This window comes from Neospora caninum, chromosome Ia, assembly GCF_000208865.1.
Source record: "Neospora caninum Liverpool complete genome, chromosome Ia".
NCBI lineage: Eukaryota > Apicomplexa > Conoidasida > Eucoccidiorida > Sarcocystidae > Neospora > Neospora caninum.
The window spans coordinates 1,888,612-1,915,264 of NC_018385.1; the positions used below are offsets into that span (position 1 = coordinate 1,888,612).

At 60.0% G+C, this 26,653-nt stretch overlaps 2 protein-coding genes across 2 annotated transcripts; one reads left to right on the forward strand and one right to left on the reverse strand.

The window, feature by feature from the left end:
- Positions 1–941: 941 nt before the first annotated feature.
- On the reverse strand, positions 942–14,769 carry NCLIV_002070 (hypothetical protein; the record flags this gene model as incomplete). Its single annotated transcript, XM_003879705.1, has 11 exons — positions 942–989; positions 1,346–1,403; positions 2,073–2,220; positions 2,762–2,830; positions 3,282–3,391; positions 3,712–3,784; positions 4,242–8,667; positions 9,115–11,067; positions 11,482–11,568; positions 11,863–12,611; positions 13,281–14,769. The coding sequence occupies 11 exons, from the start codon at positions 14,767–14,769 to the stop codon at positions 942–944; spliced, it is 9,210 nt and encodes a 3,069-aa protein (XP_003879754.1).
- Positions 14,770–17,493: 2,724 nt separating this feature from the next.
- NCLIV_002080 (conserved hypothetical protein) lies at positions 17,494–26,119 on the forward strand (the record flags this gene model as incomplete). Its single annotated transcript, XM_003879706.1, has 3 exons — positions 17,494–19,168; positions 19,737–20,343; positions 20,920–26,119. The coding sequence occupies 3 exons, from the start codon at positions 17,494–17,496 to the stop codon at positions 26,117–26,119; spliced, it is 7,482 nt and encodes a 2,493-aa protein (XP_003879755.1).
- Positions 26,120–26,653: the final 534 nt, after the last annotated feature.

Consider the following 26,653-nt stretch of genomic DNA (forward strand, 5'->3'; position numbering starts at 1 on the left):
ATTGGACCTGAAGAGGCGTTTTGCGCGGGTCCGCGAAAAGAGGCCGTCTTTGGCTCTTCTCTCACCAGGCATCGGCGCTCCGGTTTGTCGGCAGGCCGGCGGGATTTAGCCGTGTGCTCACCTTCCCACATCTGACCAGAAAGCGAACGGCGTTACGTTTTTGCAGAGCCCGAGAGCCGGCGAAGGCCTCTCTGTCGGCGTGCGTTTTTCAGGTTCCTCGTGACTGTGTGCCGGTGTCCTCTTAGACGGGCAAACGCGCTTGAGGAAGCCCCATGGGCTGCATTTAAAAGAGCCTTTTCCCATTGACAGAGCGGTTCGGACGCGCACTGCGATGTGTCTTTCGATGTTCCCGAAAGGTTTGGAGTTTATAGGACAGCTCCTCTTCGGTTTAGTGAGGCATCCACCTCCGCCGTTCCACACGGGTACGGCCGTCTCTGTGGAGTTTTTGTCATTAGCTGTCGCCTCGGAGTTCTTGGCCGACGGCCGACGCGTTCGTTCGCTCTCGTGAAATCGCGCCTGTCCTCAAAACCACGCGTTTGTCCTTTCTTTCACGAATGACGTTCCAGAGGGACGGACGCAGGCGGCAAGGAACTGCGAGAGGCGTTTGAGACACACGTGAGAGTGTCCTCAACCAACGAACACAAGAGAAAGGCAATCACGAGGCACGTGAAAACGGAAGGACTGACAGCCACGGGGAACGGGACGCATGCACGCTTCCGCTCGGGGACCCCAAGAGGCATCGCCGCGACTCAGGAATGGTTTCTCCCGGCAGGAGCAGACCGCACCCGTCTAGAGACGAGAGAGCGAGGGAAGAGCCTTCCTGGCGTTTGCCCACCCAGTCTCGCATCGCTGCTTTGAAGCGTCTCCACCGTTTTCTTCAGTGAAAGCCTGCTTTTGCGGCTTCCGGATCCCCCGTCCGCATGCGGTCGTGTTCGAGTCGACTAGCGTGGCCCAGCCATTTTCAGAACCTTGGACCACGTTTTCTTCACCTGAGCAGGACATCGCCAGAGGGCATACAGCGGAGAGTACACGCGAGGCGGAGATTGGGGAAAGCAGAAGAAAAAACCGGAGAAGGGAGAACCATATACACAGACAGGGCCGGCAAGAAAGTAACGCAGGTGCGATGGAGAGGAGGAGAAGAGAAAAAGTGGAGGCGTGCCGAGTCTGCCAGGGAAGAAGAGCGGTGCATAAAGAAACACTCGGACAGAAACAGGGACAGCTACGCGAGCTAAAGAGCTGGAAATAAACCGTCCGCGAGAGAAGGCGATCTCTCCAGAGCCACACTTGCTTCGTGAAGCGGGAAACGGACCACGGCAGACATGACTGAAGTCCGCGCGGAACCTACCTCCCCAAGATCGATTCGGCCCGTGTACCCTTTTCCGCCGTCGGCTGTTTCGTGGCCTCTGAAAAAAAAACAACGGAGTAAACTGGGACGCATGCGCTTTGGGAAAGTCGCACGGAAAGGACAGGTGCGGGCTAGGGAAAGGAGCATATTCAGCGAAGCAGACGGAAAATGGAACAGATAATCTTCCTGAGAGGGACGACTGCACAGAGTGCATGAAGTAACTAAAAGCGAGACGGAGAACACTAAAAGCGGTCAGAGATCGGAAGCGAGAAACAGCAAGAAGGCCAACAGATACAAGAGAGACACATGCAAGTGGAAACGAAAGGAGGATGGCACGGGACGCCGCGAGGCACAGGGCGCCCGACAGGGAGCAAGGTAGAGAGTCCAGTGAGAACGGACGGATGAAAAAAGCTGAGACGGCAGCGAAGGCGAACCCGGAAACAGAGAGAGAAGCCCATGTCCACAGTACGACAGACGACACAAATATGGCGAAGGAAAATGCAGAGGACGACGTAGGTCCCCGGAAAGGCGGGGAAAGGAGAGTTGAGCGAAAGCTGCAGAAGAAAAGGGCGAACGCAAGGACGCGAAAGTGGCCGGGGGGCATAGAGAGGCACGAACAAAAACGCGATTCATATGCAACAAGAGAGGCGAGAAAGAACGATCACGTCCACAAAAATTATCACACCCAACGGAACGAAGAACACGGAACTCGGTGCTACTCTCTCACCGATCAAGGAGGCGTTCTGCCTTGCCCATGAGACCCTCAAAGCTCGATCGGGACAGAGAGGCCACGATGCAGCCTTCCGGACCCTCCGCGATCACGGATGTCGAGTTGGGAAAGTCTTGAAGGAGACACAGAAAATTGATGCACGAGCCTGCGAACAAGGTATCAACCACGCAAATCACTTTTCTTGATTCTCTGCGTCTATGCTTAACCACCTACCGATCTTCGTGTTCTCATCTCGAGATACCTGTCGATATATATATATATATATATGCACATGCCTGTATGCTGGCATATCTCCCCGTCGGCGGCCATAAGGACCTGAGCCTAACTTCCAGGCTCCACCACTCTACGTGTATCCCTGTCCCGCCGTCGACATCGGCACTACTTATCACATGGTGTTCTCCGTCACTGAAGAGACGCCGCCATACAGATAGGCATCCTTCTCTACGTGTGTCTAAAGGTATGTGGTTTCATCTGCTTTTTTTTTGCTCGTGCACACAAGCGCATATCTCTTATATATATTCATACAGGCCAACGCCACAGAACACTGGAAAGGTGCACGAACAAGGGGACACGGCCACGCAATGACGTTGCTTCTGTGTGCTTTCCAGATTTGCCTCTTCCCGCCAGTTCACCTGAACCGTATGGCCTTCCCTTGCTTTTGCTCGCCTCTTGATGCGCTGCTTTACCTTCTTCGTAGTATTCCAGAGTCTCCGGCCGGCCGTGCCTAGCGAGTCGCCGCACGCCACGAGCTTTGCCTGCCACATTCAAAGGCCGTTGTGCCGCAAAGAGACAAGACAAAAAGTAACATGCCAAGCCCTTGACAACTGGGGCGGAACTCGACGGCACTTCAGATAGACGCGGGGGACACTGCGCAGTACGAAGGACAGCTGAGGAAGAAAGGCGAGCAAGTCTAGTGTCCATGAAACAAAGCACGAATTCAGCACAAAGCGTGGCGAAACGTCCCACTGGAAAGAATACGGAGGTGAAAAGTCGGCGAACAACACCGGGGAAGAGGCGTTGTGGAGATGCGAAGCGGCGCACCTGACCGCCTTGTTTCATCAGTTTCCCCTTGTCTCAAGTTCCGCCATGCGCACCACGTTCGATGACCTCGGCCCCCCGGCCCGAATTCGGAAGAAAAAGGGACAAAGACGACCGCGAGAGACAGCGCGGAGCTGAGTTGGGGCTACCCTCGTCCGTATCCCCTACCTTTCATAACAATCAGAAGGGCCCAACTGATTTGGTTTTGATGCAGAATAACCTCGTTGGGAAGGAACTGCTGCCACCGCATGAGAGGAACTAGCTGACTGGCCTCGCGTCTGAGCAGGAAAGAGAAGGGAAGAAAATACGCCCACAAACAACTCAAGTTCCGCAGAAGACGAGAGACCACCCAGGCGAGAAGCGGTCCCACACGCCACCGCGGTTCAGACGCGTGTCCCCTCTAGTTTCCTCTCTCCCTGTTCTTCGTGCGGCCGCCCGCTGTGGTTTCGTTTCTCTCCCTGCCCTTGGGTCTGGTTCCCCGTCTTTTCCCCCGTGTTTCCTATCTCTGTCGCGAGCCCCCTCTCTCCTTTTGCGAGTGAAGCGAACTCCTGGTGAGCGACGCGCAACTTGTTTCTCGTTTGCAGATTTCCACACGTACTTTGTTAGCGCCTCCAAGATAGGGCACCGCAACATGTAGGCGAGCAAATCCGAGGCGCGTCGGAGGACTGCCCCTGGAGAAACAACGCACGATACCGAAACGGACAAACTGCAGCGGGGCCGCTCGCCTGCTGAGTGTGAAGGACCGTAAGAATCCGGCACAGACAAGAACGCGCCTGCCTCTCAGTGACTGAGTTTCTCCGAGAGCTGGAGTAAGCTGTGCCAGCAGCGACATCGCTACACCCCTACTTGTACAGACTGGGAGACAGATAAAATATCCCTGTAGAAGCGGGGCGGCTCGTAACGAGCGGCCGACTCAGGAAAAAACACACGGAACTAAACCTATGCCTATAAATATATACTTACACCTACACGCGCGCGCAAATGGACTGACTCGCGAACAGGTGGTCCCGACCTGGAGCAGGAACAGCTTTGCGCATATGCGTACCTAAGTTCCTCTGTTCGCTTTGGGCACAGCCACATGCACTCGCAGCCAAGACATGGGAGCGACTCCGCGTCGCTGATTCTTACCATTTGCAACTGATTGGAAAGACTGCGCTGTTAATTTGTAGAGAGCTGACGGCTTGACGGCTCTGACCCTGTACTCCGTGCGCCCTGCCCTGACGAACGCCCGAGGAAGCACGAAGGCGCCTGAAGGGATTTGGACGGGGCTGGAGGGCGGTGAAGACAGCCGGTCGAGGGTCGGTTCTGCCTCCCTCGGATCTTGCGAACTCCCGCCGGCGCTTCCTCGTCTCCTTTGTACGTTTGACTCTTCCGGGTGTATCTCTGCATCTTGGCCGACTGCAGCCATTTCGAGTTCTCCATTTTCGAGGAAGTAGAGAACATCTACTTTTTCGCCTCTGTGGAAGAGGATGCAGTCGCAAGCTACGTGAATCATACTGGAGGTGAGCAATTCAAGGATTTGCCGCTTTTCATCTGCGTCCAAGAGCGCAAAGATCGGACTGTACAGCACAGCGTTCTGTACATCTGCTTGGCCTCGCGGTTGCGAATTTTGTGTCAGGGCGAAGCAGAAAGTCTCGACCTGCGAGCCCTCGCTGACCAGCCTCTCTTCAGCGCCCCACGGCTGCGAGTCTGGTGACTCTGGCGGCCCACCGGAAGATACGTTTTTGTCGTCTCTGCGAGACAGGGCGCCCAAGTCAAAGCTCCCCGCACGGAGGAAAGCCGTCCCTGCGTCGTGCTCCTCTTCTCTGCCTCCCCCCTTTCTGCTGAAAAACGGCGAACTGCGGAGAAAGGCCTTGCCTTCGTCTAGGCTGCGCCGCAACGAAAAGGGCGCAGAAGCCGAGAAGGCAAACTCCGTTCGCCTCCGGCGCTTCTTCTCTGTCCGCGCGTCATTGCCTTCTCGCCGTCTGGCATCCACCGAAGAAAACGGAAAGTGAAGGAGTCCGGAAAGAGAACTCTCCCGGTTCCGCTCCCCTGCACTGTGCACAGAGCGGGAGAGAGGACAGCCCCCGCTCGATGTCGCGTCAGCGCTCGGAGAAGGAAGGAGAGGCGCCGTCGCGTCTTCGCCAGGTTCCACTGAGACGTTTACGGGCAGCATCTGATCGGTGGATGCCGGGGCGAGCTCGTCCTGCTCGGCCTGTGGAGCGTGGAGTGCCATGTATCCGTCTCGTCCTAACGCCGGCGACGAGGCACGCGAGGAACAAGACGCAAAAGACTGCTGAGCAGCAGCCAGAGGAAGAGAAGGGAAGGCCGACTCACGGGAACTGCTCCTAGAGACGGAAGACCGGACCGCGTGGCATGGTGGGACGGAGTCTTCTCCCCCGTTCAGGCCGTCACCACGAAGCGGAGAGGTCTCCGGTTGTGGGCCATTGCCTCGTTCTTCGTTTGGTCCTCCGAGGCTACACGCGGACGGCGAAGACCGAGGCGACAATGAACACACAGGTGCACTCGTTTCTGCCGCTCGAGCCGGATCTGCCTCCTTCTCTTCCTCCCAATCCAAGACGAGGCGCGCAAACGCGAGAGACGGCGAACCGACGAGCCTTTTCTGCTCCGTCTCCATGTTCTGTTCCCTCGCGATATACCGAGTCGAAGAAGGGGCTCCACACGCTGCTGTTTTTTTCGGCGAATCGAGGACCGGCAGCAACTCAGGACTCGCCGGACGAGGAGGGTCCCCGACTGTCTCCTCGTCTCGAGCTCGCCCTGCCGTGTCTCCTTTTCCGCCTCGTTCGCCGCTTTCTCCTCCCAGAAAACCCAGCAGAGAGAGCGACAGATCGCCAGACGCAGACGAAACGCGGGGAGACACAATCTCGCCATCGAGCTGTTGTTCTCCAGGAAGATCCCCAGCAGAGCTATCGAACGGATGCCCGGAAACGCTGGAACAGGACCCAGCGGCAGGACCATCTGGATGCTCATGCGGACGGGGCCTCGCTCGCTGAATCGAAGAAGGCAGCGACAACGCCTCGTCTGTCGCCTCAAACCCGGCGACGCCACGTCCGGCGTCCCCAGGGGGGGTCGAGGACGCACTGCGTCCGCCGCTCGTGTCGGAGGCAGCCTCGAGAGCGGAGCCGACAGCTCCCGCCCGTTTCACGTCTGAGGAGGAAACAGGCCGGCAACCGCGTTTGGAGAGCGTTTGGGGACAGATCGTCACACCACGCCCTGAGCCCGAGGCATTCACCCCCGACGCTGCAACGTGTGCACGGGCGCCGTCTACACTTTGGACAGCGGCTGGAACACCCGGGTTCTCGCTGTCCCCCGACGCCAGAGAAGATTCTGAGGAGGTGAGGCCTCGCTCTGCTTCCTTCGCTTGCCCAGGAGGACGGGACGAAGCGGCGCGACAGGAACTGTCTCGTCGGCCTTCCATCTCTTGCATTTCTCCTTGGATCTCTCGGGAAGGTGCGAAAGGCGCCAAAGAACGCCGTGGCGTAGGCGCTCCAGTGGAACTAGCCGAGCGAAGAGAAGACGCAGAAGAAAGGAAAACGTTTCCCAGCTCTCCGGATCTGGCGACTTCTGTGGCGGTGTCGCCAGGTGACGGACGCTCCGGCCCCAGAGACGGGCGCTCCTGGAGCCCCACCCCACTGTCTCCTCCATTCCGCTCTCTCCGTCGACAGCCTCGACTGCGTCCTTCCCCTAGACGGACAGAGGTGCTCCGCGCTGTGGTTCTATCTGCTTTCCCCGCTACGTACGGAGGGGCGAAGCCTTCGCTTTCCTCTTCCAGGTGTTCCTCGAGGGCCCTGCTGCCTTCCCGTGCCTCTCGCAAAGCGCGTGGCGTGGACGCGTCTTCGAGCTCCGACGTCCGTCGCTTCTGTAGAGCAGGCGCCTGTTGATCTCTGTCAGAAGGCCGAAGCAGGTGAGGTGGCTGCGGCGTTTCTTTGGTACCTGTGCGAGAAGAAAAAGACAGAAGCGGCAGAAAAGCGGCAGACGCAGCTGCAAAGCTCGGACTCTCGCCCTCCTTCCGCGCCCGTGTTTTCCCTTTGTCACGGCGTGCGTGAGTGGTTTCGCTTTCTGTGTCGCCAGAGCCAGAGTCCACTTCCCCTCGGTCTTTCTGCCTTCTCTCTACGAACGCTTCGTTCAGCGCAGCGTTCTGAGCAACGCCGGCGCCCCCCGCGACCGCGACTTTCGGCGCCCGACCCTGAGCTGGAAAACCTGGCCGCGTGTTTCTCCACGAGCGCGAGGAACAAACCGCGCGTTCGCCCGACTGGCCGTCGCTCGGCGTCTTGCCCTTCAGCCCGTCGCCTCTCTCACCGTGGGAACGGCCAGTGTCTCCGCTGGGCGATCCGACGGAAAGAGAACCTTCCGCTGCAGGAGTGGGCATCCCTGCCGACAGTGCCGCGTCTCGCGACAACGTTTGTCTGCTGGCGGCTGCCTGCCCCAGGCCACCACAGCCCTCGTCCGCTGTCGCGCCTTTCTGTCCCCGCGGGGGTGCGTTCTGGCCGCCTCTGCTGTCTTCCCGCCGCTCCACCTCGGCAAACGGGTGAGAAGACCCGCCCCGCAGGCACGTGGCGGACGCACTTCTCATCCCCAGCGGCTCCGGGGCTCGCTCTTCTCTTCGCGCGTCCTGGCCTCGTGCAAACCTGGCTTCTGCCTCCACGAGTCGCACGGCCGACGACGCGTCCCCTCGTGGGAAGAAACTTTTCGGCTGGTCTCCAGACCTGTGAGGGGGAGACAACCGCCCTGGAGCACATTCGCCCTGGCCACTGTCTGTGTCGCGCTGGCGAGCATGCGGAAATGATAGACCACTCGCGTGCGCGGGCGCGGCTCCTACCCCTCCTGGTCCAGGCTCACTTTGCGTCTTCTCCTCGGTCCGCGCCGCTCCAGGCCCGTCTCCCTGAGAGTCGCCAGCAGTCACAGCCTGTTGCGTCGTCGCCGCGGTGCCGATCCACTCTTCTCCATCGCCAGGGACTTCGCCGTCGCCCTTCTTTTTGGACGCGGCCATAAGTCGGAAACCTGTGGCCCACTCCGGCGATCCTGAGAAGAAGCGGCGGAAAGCAGACTTGCCAGAAGCCTTCTCCGGAGGCGGAGGCGACCGCGGCATCCGGTGCACTTGGGCGTCGGTCTCCCGCTTGCCTTCTAGGGCGCTGTCCCTCCCCCGCCGAGCTTCTCGGCCCTGACCAGGCGGCGCCGAGGAACCCCGGGGAAAGAGGGCAGGGGAGGACGACTCCACTTCCGCTGGTGTCTTCTCGGCTTCGAGTTCCGCGTGTTCCCGGCTGTCTCGAGTCACCTCAACCGCGCCGGAACGGCGAGATGAGGAATTCAGGGGCTCGCGCCTGTCCCTCGCCGACGTCCCCCGCGCTTCCTGTGGGCCCTCAGCCTCTCGCCCCACCGCCGGCGAGGAAGATCCGAGGTCTCCGAGCTCTGACGCCGAGCGCGAAACCCCGCAGGCTTCTCCGGCCCGAAGACCTACGGAGACGTGACCCCGCTGCCTCGATGTGGCGCTGTGGAGGCGCGCACTGCTCGCAGACTGCGCGCCTGCGTCTCCGCCACCACTTCCGCCCTTTCGCTGGAACGGAGAGGACACACAGAGAAGGAAAACGAGACGTCAAGCACAGCCCGACGACGGAAAGACATCGGCTCTGAACGGAGGTCAACGAATTGAATACGACTTGCTCGGCTGCTGTCCTCTCTTCACTACTCATTCTCTCCTTTCTCTAGACGCGGCAGTGTTTCCGAGGCGTCTCCGAACTGCTATTCCCCCGGCCTCTGGCGCTACCACCTAGATGCATGTATTACACGTATATATGCGGTGACGGAGATCGACGTACAGATGCGCGCATCTCGCCCCACCCCGGTACTCAATTTAGACGCGCTGAACGGATGACGGAGTGAGTATCAATCGACGCAAAACCTTTCTCGACGGCCTCCCATGCACCGGTTCGACAACTCGGATCGCCTCTTCCTAGCCTTACGCGCGTAGGATTTTCGCAAAACGCGAACAGAGTCGACTTACTGTCCTGAGTGCCGCGGGCGTGCTGCTGCTTCGTTTGCTGGAAGGCCATTTGAAAAGAGAACTGAAGGCGCCACCGCGCTTTCTTCCCGCTGCCCTCGTTTCCCGTCTTCCCTCTGCAGCGGCGTCCTGCTCGTTTTCCCACTCTTCTTCGCCATCTCGTGCGCACTCCTGGTTTCTGTCGGCTTCGTCGCCCGCCGGGATGCCGCTGGACGCGACCCACGCCGGCGCCGGCGAGCTCGCCGCCTTGCGCCACCCCACGATCAGCGCAGACGACCTTTGCGGGCTTCCCGACTGGCCTTGGCTCTTGGCTTTGTCCTCCTTTGCGGCCGACTCTCGCCCCTTCGGCGCCCTTCGTCTCCGTTCGCGTTCTTCTTTCTTCTCCCTTGCTTCTTCCCGCTTCAGCTCCTCCTTTTTCCTCTTTGTGTCGAGTTCAAAGCGCGCCACCTCGAGCTCCGCCTGCAAGGCGACGTTCTCACCCTTCAGTTTCGCCAACTCCTGCTTCATCTCCTCGAGCTTTTCGATGCCGATTTCCTGCCACAGCTGCTCGGCCCTCGCTCCTCGCCTGCGCTCCCCTTCGCACTCCGCTTCGAGGCTCCGGCACAGCGCCTGGTCGGTGTCGAACAGGGCGGTGACGCGTTGCAGCTTCGTCTGGGCAGAGTTGCGCAGATCCAGCAGCCGCTGTTGCCGTAGCGTCCGCTTCTCCTGCATCGCAATGAGTTCTTCTTCCAGCATGGTGATCGCCGCCTCCGTTTTTTGACATTCGTCTCGAATTCGATCCGGCTGGCAGGCGAGATCCACTTCCTCTCCGATGCGGGTACGGAGGTGGCGAATCTCGCGCATCTGCTTCTCCACAGTCTCTTCCAAGATGCCGAGCAGCTTCGCGCGACTCTTGTCTCCTTCGTGGGCCGCGACCGTGTGCTGCGCATGCAACAGCTGCAGGTACACCTCAGACGTCGCGACCCCGACCAGCCTCGACCGCATGTCCTCTGCAACCATGAACGCGGCCTCAACCTCTTCGTTGCTCACAGCAGCCGCGAGGGATGACGCGAAGTGGAAGGAGGAAGGCGACGAGCGGGCGGGAAACGTAGGGGCGCCCGCCGCGCGATGCTGCTGAACACGCTGAATGACGCCCGCGAGAGACGGGACTTCGTCGATGAGTCGGGAAACGAAGCTCTCCTCGAGGCTGTCCCCTGCGGCACGTTTCAGCTCCTGCATGCGCCCCGACCACAGTTCTTGGAGTCGGAGGTCCACGGCGGCAAGAAGTCTTGACTCCGACTCGAGGATCCACCGGTCAATTTCTTCCTCGCGCCTGGCGAACTCCCGCTGCATCATCGCGTCGCGCCACTGCCACTTCATCGCGTCGTTCTGCCACGCTTCAAAGAGGTTGAAACTCCCCCACTTGCCTTCCAGTTTCTGCTCCAAGGCGGCCAAGTCAGCCTGCGAACTGCGGAGCAGAAGCCCCGGAGGAACGCTCTGGACGCACCGCCCTGGAGGCAGAAGAGCCGCAGGCGAGACAGGTGCGACGACGGTTCGCCGTCCCACCTCAGCCGGCAAATCGTCCTTTTGCGCCCAGGACCCGGGGACTCCCACCGAGAACGCGGGACTGCCTGGCGCACGCGCGGCCTCTCGGCTGCTCGCAGCCGCCGCATTCCGCGAAGGCGGCGGGAGGTGCGAGATCGCGTACAGCCGAAGGCGAGAGAGGAAGGGCGGCGAGACCAGAAAGATGCGAGGGTCTCCGCTGTATGAGCAGACGGAGCCGAACGCGTCAGGACAGAGATGCTCCGACGGCGGCGAAGAGGCGTAGAGGCTGTGGAGCGGTGGCGCACGCGAAACGGCCAAGAGCGCGAGGTGAACGACGCGACTGATTTGGTCCCGTATCAACTGGATGTCTGAATTCAACTGGATGCAGCGACGGTGGTATTCCCTGATGACACCGTTAGCCGACTCAGCGATCTGAGAGCACACACACACAGCCAGCGCAGCCGAGAAACAAGACAGAACAGAAACCCGTTGCCGCCTTCGCGTCTCCGTCCTTGGAAACTGTGAAGAAACAACCCCGAAAGGCGCACCATCCGCCACCCCCTAGAGAGTCCCGTCTGGTACAGATGCACTGGCGTCTACAGCCAGGGACCTCCGTTCAAAACGCGACGCGCTACAAACACTCACTCCCACCCATTGACACGAACATCTGACCCTAATAATACGTCTACATATATGTCTATAGAATCATGTCTGTATATGCATATATGTATATATACCTGCGGCCCCACATAGCAAGTCGCGACCTATGCCTGCGGAGAGATGTGGGAAGGCAGGTTCCACATAGCAGACAGTGTATCTTTACTTGGGAAGGACTTCGCCTCTTACCTGTCGGTAGTAGTATTCAACGAGATCGCGCCCTTCTGCGAGCTCACCGTGTTTGGCGCTCCACGCTTGAAGTTGCGCCGCGTCAGCCTGGAGACCGCAGAGGGAGAAAGCACACCGCCAGAGCAGGTGGAGGCAAGGGAGAAAAGAGCGGACAGAAGCAGAGCGAGAGGAGGGAAAAGAGGTACACAGGCGCGTGCCAGGCCGTGAGACCTAGCCGCAACACAGCGGCGACTGGCGCGGCGCACCTTGTTTTCGCCTGTCTGTTTTGTTTCACCTGCGCACGTTGACCACTTTCCAAATCCCGGCGCCCGTGTCTCCACGTGAACTCGGGGCGTTAACCCCTTCTTTTCGCCTTCCCCAGTTCCGCGCTTTTCTCCTCACCAAGTTTTCTGCTGCCTCGCCTCGCGCATCTTGCGTGACATCGGCGAGCGTGCGGACGAGACCTCGGACCTGGTGAATCCCGAGAAGCAGTTTGTTGAGCGCAGCGCGGCTCCTTTCTTCTGTCAGGAGCTGGACAGACATCGCGTGTTCTGCGGTTAGCTTCTCTCGCAGCCGACTGACCGAGCTCGGGACCTCCCTGTTCCTACAGAATTCTTGAGCGCGCTCAGGAGAGAAGAAAAGCGATTCCCAGCCTTCTCTCATTTGTTCGCGTCCCTCTCTCAATTCTCCCTTCCCTTCTGCCAAGTCGCCTGCGTCCAGCACGCCCCCCGCCAGGCTCGTTGGGTCTCTGCCGCCCTCGTCTTTCCTCTTCTGGCCCGCGGGGAGCGGCCTTGCCCCGTCTTCTCGACCTCTCTCGCTTTGCCTTTCGTGCTTCCCCGCTTCTCGAATCCGCGGGTCTTGCGCCAAGGACGCGAGCGCCTCGCTCCCCTGCCACGCCAGCAGCTGCTGGACGCCGCGCTCCAAAGTCTTGAGGTGGTCCAGGAGAAGCTCTTGGTAGGTGCCCGAGAGCGCGGCGACGCCTGCAGGGATCGGCGGCAGAGACGCGAAAGCTTCTTCCCATTTCGACGCGGAGAAGCAGGGAGAACACGCGGGAGAAGCCGCACGCGAGATGCCCGTGGAGCGATCGGAACGGGACGAGAGAGAAGACACAGAGGTGCTTGAGTCGCGACGGCCGTGCGCCTGATGCAGACCTGCGAAAAAATGGGGCAAGCACAAACAGGCGTCCTCTGGAAGGCCCTCTCGAGGCGATTCGTTGGCCCATGCAGAAAAGCACCGAGGAGAGCAGGAGACGAGGGGCTGCCGCTGACACCGTGCACGACCAGGGAACAGAGGAGAGGAAGAAGAGGCAAAAACGAGGAAAAAAAGGCGGAAATTCCAGCGCGGGGAGAGCCAGGCGGAGGTGGCGGGAACGTGGAAGACGAGGTGAAGAGAAATTGCAAGAGACACACAGCCCGGAGCGAAAACAGCGGGGACCCGAAGACAGAGAGGAACAGAATTCGCGAACTGAAGGCGCGGAGCAGAGAAGGACGCCCTAAGAATTCCCTCTCAGTCTCCGGTTTCCCGCAGTTTCGGCGAGACGCGAAGTAGAAGATCGGCCGTTTTGGTGGCTGACAGGCGACAGCGACAAAGAGGCGCGGAGGGGGGCGTGACCGACGCGAATGGGCGCCGACACATAAGGGAAGCAACAGCCAGCAAGAAAAGGATGGACTGCACACGAGAGCCACCGGGAAAGAACCTGTCTCCCCGGATTCGCTGCTCCCACCTAAGCAAAGCGAAAGTGTTCACGTCCTTACCTCCGTCTACACTGTGGCGTCTCACTCCATTTTTTCCGCCTGCCGGCTCTCCTGCGTGTCCTTTACCTTTCGGATCCTTTTTCTTGCCCCCAAAGAGCCGAGACAGACTCTTGCTCAACTTGGTCGCCACACTTCTGTTTGAGCTGGCCCGCGAAGAAACGACCGAACCGGCGCGTTTTTCTGAAACGCGCTCGTCTTTGCGCTCTCCAGTTTGCGCCCCTCGCAGGGATCCAGCAGAGCTTCCGTCCAGGTCTTCGGTCCCCCTCTTCTCCCATCGTTCCTCTCGTGCCTCTCGAAATGCTTCTTCCATTCCGCCCTCTTTTGCCCTCACTCCGGCCTCGTTCCTCCCTGCCTTGCCATTCGCTCTACCTTCTTGTGTCTCTTTCGAGAAGTCGTCTGCGGAACGGCCGCCCTTATCTGTTGCCGCCTGCTGCGACGGCAGTCCATACCGGGTGTCTCCTTCCTCTGCGACTTCGTCTCCCTCCGCGGCGCCTCTTCTCCCGCCTTCCACAGAGCCGCTCCGCCGCCCGAGGCTCGACGCGAGGCTTGTCCACCAGCGTTTCTTTTTCTTTCGTTGCACACTTCTGCTTCGAGAGAGCGACTCCAGACTGGCGGAAGATGCGCTTCGCTCCCAGGAGGCTGCGCCGTCTCCTGCGTTCACTTCGTCTTCAAATGCAGAAGAGGCGCTTATGCTCTCTCCGTTGCCATCCCCTTCCCGCCGTTGGCCCTCTGACGGCAGCCGCTGCCTCCTGTCCTCGCAGCCGTCCCCGCGTTTCCCCTCTCTTTGCTCCTCGACGCCCTCCTCGCTTTCCCGGCCGTTCGGCGCCTCCGCCTGGGGCGCTGCCGGCGAGGAGATGAGGAAGAATCGCTCCGCGAGGGTTGTCGACTTCTTCAGGGAAGCGTCTGGGTTCTCCCTCGACAGCCGAACCGCGTAATCTACTACCGGAGCAGAGACGGAGTGCTCCAGCAGACGGCTAGCCGCATGCGTGCCGTCCGCCGGCTCGGGCCCGAGACCAGATCCACCTGCATGCGACACTCTGCTCTGCGCCAAAGGCAGAGTTGGCCCAAAGTCCACCCCGGCAAGGCGTGCGTCGCGCTCGGTTCCCGGCACGGGCCACCAGCCGCTTTCTGTTTTCTCCGGCGAAGGAGATGCGCTGCCTTCCGAGCTGCTCTGACCGGCCTTGGGAGCCGGACTGATGCTTCGAAGAGTCCCCAAGAAGGGGCGAGACGGGGAAGGCAACGCGTGCAGCGGCGGCGCCTCCTCTGAGGCGAACGGATTCGGAGGTGACGCCGAAAACGAAGAGAAAGACGAAACAGAAAAGGGATGGGACGGAGACAGGCCGTGGGACAGCACCGACGCAGACACAGAAGGACACGAAGAAGAAGGGAGAGAAGGCGACGGGAAGTAAGACTGACCGACCCAATCCGAGGACGGTGTCGCGGGATGTGGCGGAAGAGCAGAGGCTGCGTACGGACGACCGCCCCGTTCCGTCCGATGCATGCGCTCCCGGTCCCGTCCTCGGGACTCCACAGCGGTCGACCACGAAGCGTGCATTGCGGAAAACACAGGCCGTGGACACAAAAGACAAACCAAAGACTCGAAAGAGAGAAACAAAGAGATAAAAGTTACAACGACAAAACGTACCTTTCCATCACCTGCCAATCGAGAACGACGAACATATATATATATATATGACTGTGTAGAGCTAAAATTGCTTTCGTTTCGATCGCCTTCCTCCTGTACAGTCGGCTGAAAGTTAAGGCGCACGCAGGCAGACATTGGGGATATGCATTTTGGCAGACGCGTCCAGCCGGGGAAAGGGCAGGAAGTCAACGTCGAAGCCGCGCAGGTGGGAGGGCGAGACGAATTAAGGAACCGAGATGGAAGGCTAGGCGTGGACGCTTTAAGGAGGCCTTGGTGCGGTTGAGAAGAGGAAAACAAGACACTACATGAAAAACAGGGAAAGAGGGACGTCGTGGGAAACCCGAGAAGACGGGGCAGACATCCCAGTTTAGTGGCGAGGGCCGGGGCCGGGAGGCGTCTGCGAAGAGGAGGGCGAGCGGCGGACGAAAACGACACACATACACAGAGCAAGAGGAAAACGGGAAAGACACTTGGGAAATGTGGAAAAAGAGAAGAGAACTGGAGCGCGCGTCCGCCGTCCCAGACAAACGTGGCGTGGCGAGTCAATCTTCTTGAACAGCGCTGACGAGGGGCGACGAACCCGGAAAAATCTTCAGAGAAGGACCAAAGACGCGCGGGAAAGCAGACCGAGAGAGGACGAGGAACGAGAATCGCCGAGAGAAACGCCTTTCTCGTTTCTCGCGCGGCCGGTGAGAGCGGTCCATTTGCCGGCTGTGTATGCCGTCGCATCGAGATGGCGACCGGCGGTCTTCTTCTTTGTCGCCCAACTCAAGGCGGCCACGTCAGATTTTTTCGCCCTTCCCCGCGGTAATGCTTTTCACTGAGTGTCTCTTTTCTTTTCGAAAACAAGGAGGCGATCTCCGCTTTTTCCCAACGACACTCCGGGAGAAAAACACAGACAACTGTCGAGATGAGTCTGGCCTCCCTCTGTGCGCGTGGACGGCTCTCGGGTCAGTCCGTTCTCTCGGAGACGATCGCTTGGTAAAGACTCTCCACTGTTTCCCACGCATCGACGCGCTCTCGTGAGGCAACGAAACAAAAGACGCGAAGGAGTCAAAAGGAAGGAGAAACGCTGCGAATGCGCGCGCGCGACGAGACCAGGCAGCCGCTCTCCCGTGGAAAGCGGCTCAACTAGCCTGAGCATCGACCGCACATCGTCCCACGGTTTGCCGACGCGGGGCTCTGTTCGCTGGAGGGGTCTAAACAAGTTTTTTCGGGAGTTGCCTTGTTGAGCAAAAAAACAAGGGATCTTGACCTGAGAAAGGCACTGCCCGTCCACTGCTCTCTCTGAGTCTGCACGGCGCGAAACCAATGCAGAAAAACGCGAAATCGAGCGCGCGCGCGCGATTCACGCAGTGTCCCCGTGCGCGCTTTCTGGCCGAGAGACGGCAGCGCGCGAGAACGGCCCAGACCGCGCGACTGTTTCCCCACGGAAAAGAGAGACAAACCGCGCCAGGTTTCTCTTGCCAGTTTACGCCAAAAGACAGAGAGGACTCCCGGAGAAGGGCGGAAGAGGAGGTCCGGCCGCACAGACGACCACGCTGGCGTGTACAGACAATCGAGGCGACCTGACTGCTTACGATAGGCGCAGAGGGCGGACTCGCCGCCGGGAGAAAACGCTGCGAGTCTTTTCTCCGCAGCCGCTTTTTTCTCGCGGTTGTCTCTTCCAGCTGTTGGGCGACGCGCGTTACGAGCAGCCGGGAAAAACGCCCACCAAGGCAGAGAGACGTGCAGAAGAAAGGCGCAGCGCCGACGGTCTACGGCTCACCAGAGTCCGGCCGTACACACACACACACACACACATACGCAGAAGCTAAAAACGCCTATAAAGTGTGTGCGGCGGCCCCGTCCGAGAGGGCGACGCAGAGAAGAACGCGCCTTTCGCCTGGGCAGCATCTCTCGCGCCGGGAGAAGACATATACTTGCCTCAGCGTGCTGGCGCCTTCGCGCCCCTCTGAGGAGAAATGACATTCGCTAGCGCCGGCGTCGCGATCTCAGAGGCCGGGCGGCGCGGGGGGAGCGCGTGAGCGCGTGACGACGTGAGCGCGGAAGCCGAGGGAGGGTGCCGACAAGACGCACAGCGCAGAAGGCCAACTTTACGCAAGAGCGCGATGCTGGAGAACTGTTCGTCGCAGGAGCTCTCCTCCGCTCTGTTCAACACGCAGAAACCGAAACGGTTCGCCTGATTCTCACCCCGGAGGCGCGCTCTAACTCCTCCGCTTTGTGCGGCCGTGGACTGTTCGGCAGTTCGACCGAGGACCACAGACAGCAGACCCGCGCGCGCAGAGGCCGGCTGGCGCCGAGGGAAGGCGTCCAGAAAAGGTTTTCACGGAGTAGGCAGGAGAGAAAAAGAAAGAACGAGAGGAGCCGAGGCGAGCAAAAAAGGTCGCCGCAGACCATGGCCGTCGAGTCTCGGACACCCCTCACCTCCCTCGCCTCGCGCCTCCCGCCTCCCGCCACGCGCTGTCTTCTCGGGCGTCTCTTCTGTCCCTGTTTCTCCCAGCGTTCCCGCTCCTCGCTGGCTCCAACGCACACGGCGCCTTCCCGCGCAAGTTTCTGATCCGTGCTTGCTTCACTCCTGTGCCGCTCTTCCTGACGCATGCGCGCCAGCCGTCTCCGCCCGTCTTGCCCACCATGGAACTTGACTGCGAAGCAGAGGGGCCACGGACGCGGGCCTCCGCACTTCCTCCTGCCTCCTCCTCTTCTTCCTCATCTTCTTCCTATTCCTCTTCATCTTCGTCCTCCTCTTCTCCCTCCTCTCCATCTTCTTCCTCCTCTCCATCTTCTTCCTCCTCTCCCTCTTCTTCCTCCTCTCCCTCTTCTTCCTCCTCTTCCTCTTCTTCCTCCTCTTCCTCTTCTTCCTCCTCTTCCTCTCCTTCCTCCTCTTCCTCTTCTTCCTTCTCTTCCTCTTCTTCCTCCTCTTCCTCTTCTTCCTTCTCTTCCTCTTCTTCCTCCTCTTCCTCTTCTTCCTCCTCTTCTTCCTGCTCTTCCTCTTCATCTTCTTCCTCCTCTTCTTCCTGCTCTTCCTCTTCATCTTCTTCCTCCTCTTCGTCCTCTTCTTCGGCGCGTTCTCGGTGCTGTCTCGTGTGCCGGAGTGGTGGCCTAGCCAGGGGAGGAAGAGCTGACGGGCTCTACTTGTCTCCGTGTTGGCGGGGGTCTTTGCCTCCTACCGTGGAAAGGCGTCTCGACGACCTCGCGATCATCTTCTTCGTCCACAACTGCCTCCACTGCGCCTCGGAAGGAGACAAAGAAGAGGAAGGCGACCCGTCTCGGCCCCAGGACGGGAAGCAGACCCGGCGACATCCTCACGGCGCACCTTCCCCGAACGACTCCCGCCTCTCTTCTTTCCCTTCTTTCTCTTCTTCCACCTCGTCGCTTCCTTCCTCTTCCGCCTGTGGCCGCGCGAGAGCTGCCGCCAGAGAGAGGCCGGCCCCTGCGCGCGGGTCACGGGCGACAACCAGTGAAGGCGAGTTGCGGGGGCGTCATGACGCATGCATCTCAGCCTCTCGTTCGCAGCGGCCGCCGTCGCGCGCTGCCTTGCTCCGGACCTACTGCCAAGGCTTCGCAGTTCTCTTCTCTGCCGGTGATCTTTCCTTCTTCGAGGGCGAGGAAGAAGGCGTGTGGAGCGAGGACGACCGCCTTTTGCAGTCCCACACGCTGTCTGCCTTCGACGCCTGTTGCCTCCACCGCTTCGTCGCCTCTCCGACTCCGGCTTGCGCGTCTTCTCGCTGCCCACACGCGGCACGCTGGTGCGCTCAAAGAGAAGAGGAGGCGGCGCCGTCTGCGTCGCGCCGTGCCTCCGCGCCTCCTCCGTCCACCTCTTGTTCTCCGGCTTCCTCGTTGCTCTCCGGCTCTCGCGCGCTCCTGCGGCTCCACCAGCAGTTCGCAAAAACACCCACGGGTGTCTGGGCGTGGCGCGCCTTGCAAACGTCGCTGCTGCGCGGCGCGGACTCGCTGGCCGTCTTCTTCGCCGTGTTGAGGGAAACCTTTTCTCTTCTCGAGAAACCGAATCGACGCTCGCCGCCGCGCTTCGTCAGCGACTTGCTGCTGCCGCTGAGCCGCTGCGGCGCGCCCGCGCTGAAAGAGAGAGCGAGGCGGAGGGCGGCAAAGCGTGAGAGGGCGACAAACTGTGCGGGGACGAATGAGACGAGGGAGACGAAGCAGGAAGACGCCTGCCAAGGCGGTGGGTGGCGAGAAGGCGACGCAGGCAGTGAGGCCTGTGGCGCTGAGATGGCGAAGGAGAGAGACAGCATCAGGGGACACTCGCCTTCGTCTCTCTCGTGGTCGCGCGAAGGCTGCACATTCGCAGGTAAGTCCGGCCTTCTCTGTTCCCTCGTTCCTTCATCGAGACTTTCCATCCAACCCTGGATTCGCTGTTTCTCCGTTCTTTTCTCGGTTTCTTCGACTGGCGTCAAACTCTCCGCCGAAGCTCGCTGCGTGACCGTGCGCGTACAGCCCCGTGTCTCCTTTCGTTCTTTCGTTTCGTCCCTTGCTCCTCTTTCCGTTACGTCCCTCACTGCTGCTCACACTGGGTTATCTCGGCCCTGCACTTGTCCGGCTTCTTCCTTTCTTCTCCGAGCGCGCTCGGAGACAGTCCAAGAGGCGCGGGAGACCTCAGCGTCACTTTCACCGGCGGAGGGGACGCTGAGCGGCTTGTCCCAGATGGAGGTTCCTGTTTCTCTCTTCCCTCTGCGCAGCACACGACCGTTTTTGTTCTCGCTCCCCGCGTCCCTCCGGCTGTCTCCCCGCCCCGAAGGCCCCCGGAAACGGCCGCGGCCTTCTCGAGTCCCCTCGTTTTGTGCCTGGCGCGCTTCGAGGTGTCTGTGCGAGGAAACGTTTCGGGCCTTTCTTTCGCCTCTGCTTGTTTCTGGCTTCAGATTGGGTGGCTGACGCTCTGGGTCCGCTGGCGAGGGACGCGGCGACGAACTTTCAGGAGGTTCTTCAGCTGCACCATTTCCTTCGGTTCCTTCTTTCGCCTCGCACGGAAGCGAGCACGGAAGCGAGCACGGATAGTTCGCTTTCGTCGACGCCTGCTTCGCATCTCTGTGGCCTCGCGTCCTCCTCTTTTTGCCCGTCCTCCGTCGCTGCTTCTTTTCTCCCCTTTTACGCGGAGGCGCTGGAAGCAGTTCCGAACGGCCTTCACTCGTCGATGGCTACCATCCGGGAGGCTGCTTGCGTCGGGGATGTAGAAGCCGCCGCGGGAGCGACGCTGGCTTCTCTTTCTTCTCGTTCTTCTTCTCGGTCTTCTCTTTCTTCGTCTCTTTTCGCGGAGGCCGAAGAGGCGGGGCTGGAGGCCGGCCTGCTGCCGCCGCTTGCCGTGTCGCTTTTGGGGTGGTTCTTCTCCGAAGACGAGGACCAGGAAAGAGAGCTCGCAAGCAGGCAGATGCTGCAAGTGACCACGTTGCTCCGTCTCAAGTTTTTCATCAAGAAGCTGCCAGGTGCCCTACAAACGGGACGCCTCAGAGACGCTTCTCGCCTCGTTCAGTAGGCACAGGGGAATTGAAAACGCCGGCAAAAAGAGGAAGGGGAATAGGCTGAGAGACAAACGCGTCCACAGGGAAGCATACACAGTCAACGACGTTGATCCGAATGCCAAATAGACAGAGACACTTAAGCCACATGCATAAACATATACATATATGCCTATACATACATATACATATACATACATATACATACATACATATACATACATATACATACATATACATACATACATATACATACATATACATACATATACATACATACATACTTATATACATGTATATGCATATACATATATATGCCTGTACGCGGATATGAGCACTGTGGCCGTTCGTGCAGCTCCCAGACTCATCTGGCAGGTTCTTTTGAAGCGTGAGGTTACTTTCTGTTCGTATGTCGCGCCTCCCTTTTTTGTTTACGCTGTTTTCCTTCCGCTCTCTGTTTCCGGATGGCGCGTGCTTGAAGCAGACTTGCATGTGGCGCCGAACCTTGTTTCGTTGCTGCTGTTTAACCTTTTTCCCTGAGATTGAGGTCTCCTGATATTCGCGCTGCCTGTCTCTCTTACGTGTGCAGGCAAGCCTTTCAGACTTGTCCCTCCTACGGCGGCGAGCTGATGCATGCGGCAGCTTTGAGTCTGATCGCTGTTCAGGAAGGTGATCCGGCACACGCTATCCGTCTCCTCTCTTTCGCTTTCTCGCGGGCGTGTCTTCTTCTTTCTCTTTCTGTGTCTTCCGTGGAGGCGAGTTGCGGGGGGAAGGGCGAGAAGAAAGAAGAGCCGCCACCACTCGCCGGCCTCCACGCGTGCGAAGGGAGCGGCTTTTTCTCGTCGCTCTTGTCCTCGATTCCTCTCTCGATCCGGGCGGCGACGCACTGCGCTGGCGCGAGCGGCGGAGACACGCGATCCAAGGGCGCATTCTTTCTCTTCAACGCCAGGCATCCTGTTTCGCCCTCCGCGTTGTGCCTCTATGTCCTAGGCTTTCTCAGTGTGCGCATGGCTCGCCTCCTTCTTTCTTTCCCTCACCTTCTCTCTTTCCTCACTTGCGAACCTATGGACGTGCTGTTCGCTCTCTATCCCTCGTCGCCCTCTCTCGTTCCACTCCCCGGTCTGCTTCCCGCTTTCGGCTGCATGCGCTCCGCACCAGCTGGCGAGAGCCGGGACGCAGCGACGGAGGAGCCCTGTCCGCGAGGGAGGGGAACGGTCTCCGCGGCTTGTCGGCCGTGCAGACCGTCTGTCTCCCTCTCGGCTGTCTCTTCGCCGGGGGAAGGGCGAACCAAAACCGAGGCCCCGGGAAGCGGTGCACGCTCCAGACTCCACCCTGGGCCAGCTACAGGAATCGGAGCTCGGCATGCGGCTTCCGGCTTGCGCTCGCGGTTCCTTCTCTTCTCGCCCGCACAGACGGCCCGACTCGGCTCTGCCGGCGCCTCAGCGGCGGAAGGGGAGGAGGCAGCGTCTGGGCAGAGCGAGGCGCGGGGATTTGGGGTGCCTCGCGCAGAGAGAGGAGCGAGCGCGGCCCTCCCGTTCTCTGCTTCGCTTTCGCCCTTCACCGAGGAGTTAGGTTTCACGGGGAACGGAGAGCCTGTCCGGGCTGGGAAGAGGCGAAGAGTGAATGGAGAGAGCAGCGTTTCCGGCGAGGCAGGCGACTGGAACCTGTGGGGTTCTGCTTTCCGACAGTCTCAGGATCAGCCTCCCTCCGACATCGAGGACGGGGAAGGACAACTCGGAGTCTCATCCCCAGCGCGTCTCAGACACCAGCCTGAGAGGCGCCCATCCGACGCATGCAGTCCCTTTTCTTCGGCTTTCCCACTAGGTCGCGTGTCCCTCCTGTCTTCTTCCCCTCTCACGTACACTCCATCGCTGAGCGCTTCTCTTCCAGTCTTTTTTTGCCACGCCCGAGCTCTGTACGAAAGCAGACTGCGCAGCAATCGAGGTTCAGTGGCGGGCGTCGGCTACAGCAGCCTTCAGCTGTCCTCGCTTGAGGCGTTTCTCTGGCACGCGACGAAGAGGCTGAAGCGGAAGAGCGATACCGCGCGAGAGCGCGAAGTGGAAAGAAAGCGATCTCGAGGCCTCCCGACGGTGGGCGTTTTCGGCGCGAGAAAGCCGGGAGAAGACGAGCGCATGAGGGGGAAGGGGGAAGGGGGGGAGAGGGACGAAACAGGCCAAGGTCGGGATGCCTCCTGGTCGGCCGCGTGGAGAAAGAAGCAGCGGGCTCGAAAGGTTTTGCTGGGGGCTGCCTGGACAGCGGCGAAAGAGAACGTACACGAGAGTGCGAGGGAGACAGGCGTGCGGAACCCGTCGGAAAGCCCTTCCCTTCCTTCTCGCGCGTTCAGGATGAACAGCACGCAGAAATGCGAGTCGTCTTCGCCGGCGCCCGCTTGCTCCGCCCACACGGCCCTTGTAGCCAGCAATCTCTTCCTGACGCTTGCGTCGCGGTGTTGTGAGTTGTTGAATCTTCCCCGCGTTGCGCAGGCGTCTTCGTCTCTCCTTCAGGACATCGACGCACATTCGCTGCGTGTTTCTTCCTCTCCGCGTTTTCTGCCTTTCTCTTCGTCCGTTTCCCGAACGTCTCTGCCTTCCGCCCTCCCCGCGTCCAGCGGCTCTGCCCCGGGGAATCCGCAGTCTTCGTCTTCTCTGACCGCCTCGCGCCCGTTTCCCTTTCGACCTTCGTGCTCTGCTCAGCAGTCTAGCTCGCTTCTTCTTGTCTGTCGGCAGTTGCAACTGAAGTGTCTCGTGGCGTCTCTCGTATCGGTATGGAGACAGCGGGACGGGCGAGACCAGACGCGTCGCACGCGAGAGCCGACGCGCCGCTCTCGGGGCCCCGAAGACGAAGAGGCGCAAGCTGTTTCTGCCTCTCGACCGACCTTGTCCCTCCTTTCCGAAAGAGAGCTCCTGCACGCCGTCTTTTCGCTTCTTTCTTCCTTTGTAGGGGTTAGACTGCGGAACGAAGAGCCGCAGGCATGTCTCCCGGAGCCCGAACCTGGCAAAGGCCAAGGCAAAAACGCCTGCATGCAGCCCGGCACGTTCTGGACGGCTGTTCGCGTCGCGAATCTCAGCCACCAAGAAGGCTGGGACGTCCTGACTATTCTTTGCGCCAGTCTGTCGGCAAGACGCCCGGAGGACCGAAGGGCGGAAGACCTCGAAGGCCGACTCCCTGTTTGCCTCGAGGAATACAGGCGAGCAGAAGCTGGCCTGCGGCGGGACGGCTGCGCACTACGCAGTCTGGCTTCTCGTCGACGACAAACGCCTTCCAGAAAAATCAATGGAGGAAGCAGAAACCAAGAGCTAGGAACAGAAGCGATCTACAGCGGAGCATGTGGCGACGCACGCCGAGAGGAAGAGACTGCAGAAGGCACCGAACGGGGCATCGACAGGATAGGTCCGGAAGGAGAGACACACGCGGTGGACGAAGCAGAAATACGAGCAGGAGCAGACGACGGAGTAGGTTGTTTGTCGTGTACAGATGAGTTGTCGCCTTTTCGACGGTGCCATCTCGGCCAAGCGCTCCACGTTCAAACAGCCTATAGGCTGTCGGCGATGGCAGGAGCGGCTCTTGAAATCCCCGTCGACTCAGCCCTGCAGGCTTCGCCGGTCTGCTCGTCCCCTAACGGCATCCAGCTAGCCGTGGGCAGCGGAGAGGGCCAAGGAGACGCCGCGGAGAAAGAAAGAAAGGACAGGCTGCGCCGACACTGCATCCTCGCCGCCGATAGGGAGGCGGAGGCTGTTCTCGCTTTTTCTGGGCCGCTGTTTGGCTCGACCGAGGCCGCGGCGGAGCATTCTTCCGCCTTCGGCGAGGAGACAGCCGAAAGTTTCGCCTTTTTGCAGGCCTTCCCGGCTCTGCGCCGGCTGCTCGCCTTCGGCGGTGGGGGAGAGACAGAAGACAGCGAAGCGCCGGACGGAGGGAGAGACGAGGACGAGTTGTTCATTGCAGGGCATCTGCGTCTTCTCCTGGTTCTCGTCCATCTCCGTCGCGTTTCCCCGATTCGTCGTCTGCTTCTTCGCCTCGACGACTTCGTGAAGAGACTGGAGGCGAGGCACGGCGTGGGGAAACCCGCGTCGACGATTACGAGTCAAGGGGAAGTTTGCTTTCTCAAGGGCATGGCGCTCGCTTTCCTCGCGGGCGAAGAGAAGACACACGCACGCGAGACGCTGGGCAGCGAGAAGAGTCCCCGCACGAGCTGGAACGGCGACGGAGCCAGGCGAGTCTCGACGGCGTGCACAGACGCAAGAGAGAAAGAACAGCGGACAACGAACCAGCGAACGGATCGGCGACCTTGGTCGGCGTCTCCTGTCCTGGGGTCGTGCCGGAAGTTGACGCTTCCCTTTCCGCTGTCTGGGCAGCCAGGAGAGAGGCACACACTGCCGTTTTCTCCCTCCGGTAGGGGTCAGTCCTACCTTTCGTGTGAGGCGAGAAGGCGAGGCGCGTCTGCAGTCTCTTCGTGTGCTTTCCCCTCGCTTTCGAATACGCCGAAACGGCCGCGGAGATGTCTCTCTCCGCGTTATCGCCAGCCTTCTTCTTTGGAGAGAGGCGCGCAGGCCGAAGCGGAAGACGCCGAGCAAGAAGACGGGGCAGCGGGGTGGATCCCCTCCACAGAGGCGGCGGCGCCGTCGTCGAGAAAAAAACGCAAAGGGAGAATCGTCGCACAAGGTGGCCAGGGAGCGTCCCCACGTGCTTTCGCGGGAGGCGCGAGGGCAGCCAAGGCGGAAGGCGAAGACGGGAAAGCCGACGGGACGGAGACAGAGCCAGCAGAAGAATCTGTCTTTGGGACGATTTCCGGGGTCGACCAAAGAGGTGACCTGCGCTCCGCCAGTGGAACGCCCTCGCACCAAATGGGTTTCTGTAGCAGTCGCGACTCCGACGCGTTATCGCCCTTCTCTGTTGCTTCTTCCGCTTCTTTGGCTTCGTCTCTGTCGTCTCTTGCGCGGCCCCGATGTCCCGGATCGCTGGCGTCTGGGTCTCAGCCAGCCTTCGGTCCCTGGAGAGACGCCCCGGAGAAGAGAGCCGCAGGCTCTGGAGCTGCTGAGTGGGGTAGAGACTTCTCGATGCGCAGTGCTCCATCCTCGCCTTCCCGGAGAGAGTCTGAGGGGCCGTCCGGCGTCTGTGAAGAGCAGGAAGAAGACGAGGAGCGACGGGCGGCCGGACCACGCGACTCACGTGCTTTGCGGGGTCTCCTTGTCTCACCTGGAGAGTCGCTGTGTGCATCGCGGCACCGCCTGGGACGAGGCACGGAAGCGCGTCTCCGGACGGAGACAGAGATTTTCCTTTTGCTGCTGCATGCGCGTCGTCACCTAGAGCGCGCCCTAAACATCTGGAAGACTGAGGGCTTCTCCGTCGGAGTCTTTGGAGGCCACCAGCAGCGGACCTGGGTGAAAGACGCATACTGCGTGCTCTGGGCTGCCTGCGACCACGCGAGGCGGGTGCTCGAGAAGCTGGCTGAAGACGGCATGGCCGAGGGCGCATCTGTCGCCTTGCTGGGGCAGGAATGGGACGTCGAAACGAAGGCGAGGGTCAGCGCGGATCGCAGATCGGCGGGTAACGCAGTGCAGAGCGGCGCAGGGAATACGATATCGCAGGACTGCGAGTACCACGAAGACGAAGAAGAAATTCAGGTCAAGGAAGCTCTCGCACACCAAGTCACAAGAGCGAGACAGGAAACCGTTTTCTACAAAATGAAACTCGCGGAAGCGGCCGACCCTCACTTTCGCTTCTCCTGTGTCTTTCGCGACCAGCGCGCGAGTCACATGGCCGAAAACAACAAGGAGGGTGAAAACAACTGAGCTGTTTCTTCTCCCGCCTGCCAGTCGTTCTTTTGCTCGGTGCTTCGAGCTTGAGGAAGTCTCCAGTTGGTCCATTTTCCCTCCGTTGGTCTTTTTCGTGTTGTTCGCTTCTTCTCTGCGCTTTGTCTTTGCGTCTTCCCCGTCGTGTTTCTCAGTCCTCTCGCTCCTCGGGCCCGTGTCTTTTTCGACTCCAGAGAAGGGAAGCCGTCGCTTTTCTGTCTCGGCCGGTTTCGTTCGCTGATTCCTGCCTGAATTTGCAATTGGTAGAGTTGAGCAGACGGCCAGAACTCGGGGAAACACCAGCGAGAGAACCCGGTGTTTATGCGGCAACCTTCCCGCATTGATGGGCTCCCGGTGTATGGGGTGTGAAGCAAGTAACAATTCCCAGTTTCCCACATTTTATTTTTCAGAAGAATCTGAATATTCGGGATATACTATCTGGGCTTCAGGAGCTTCGAATGGGCTACATTCAAAATATATTTTACTATTGCAGAAAAAGGAGAATCAAAAACGTCCATGTGAGGAGAACTGAAT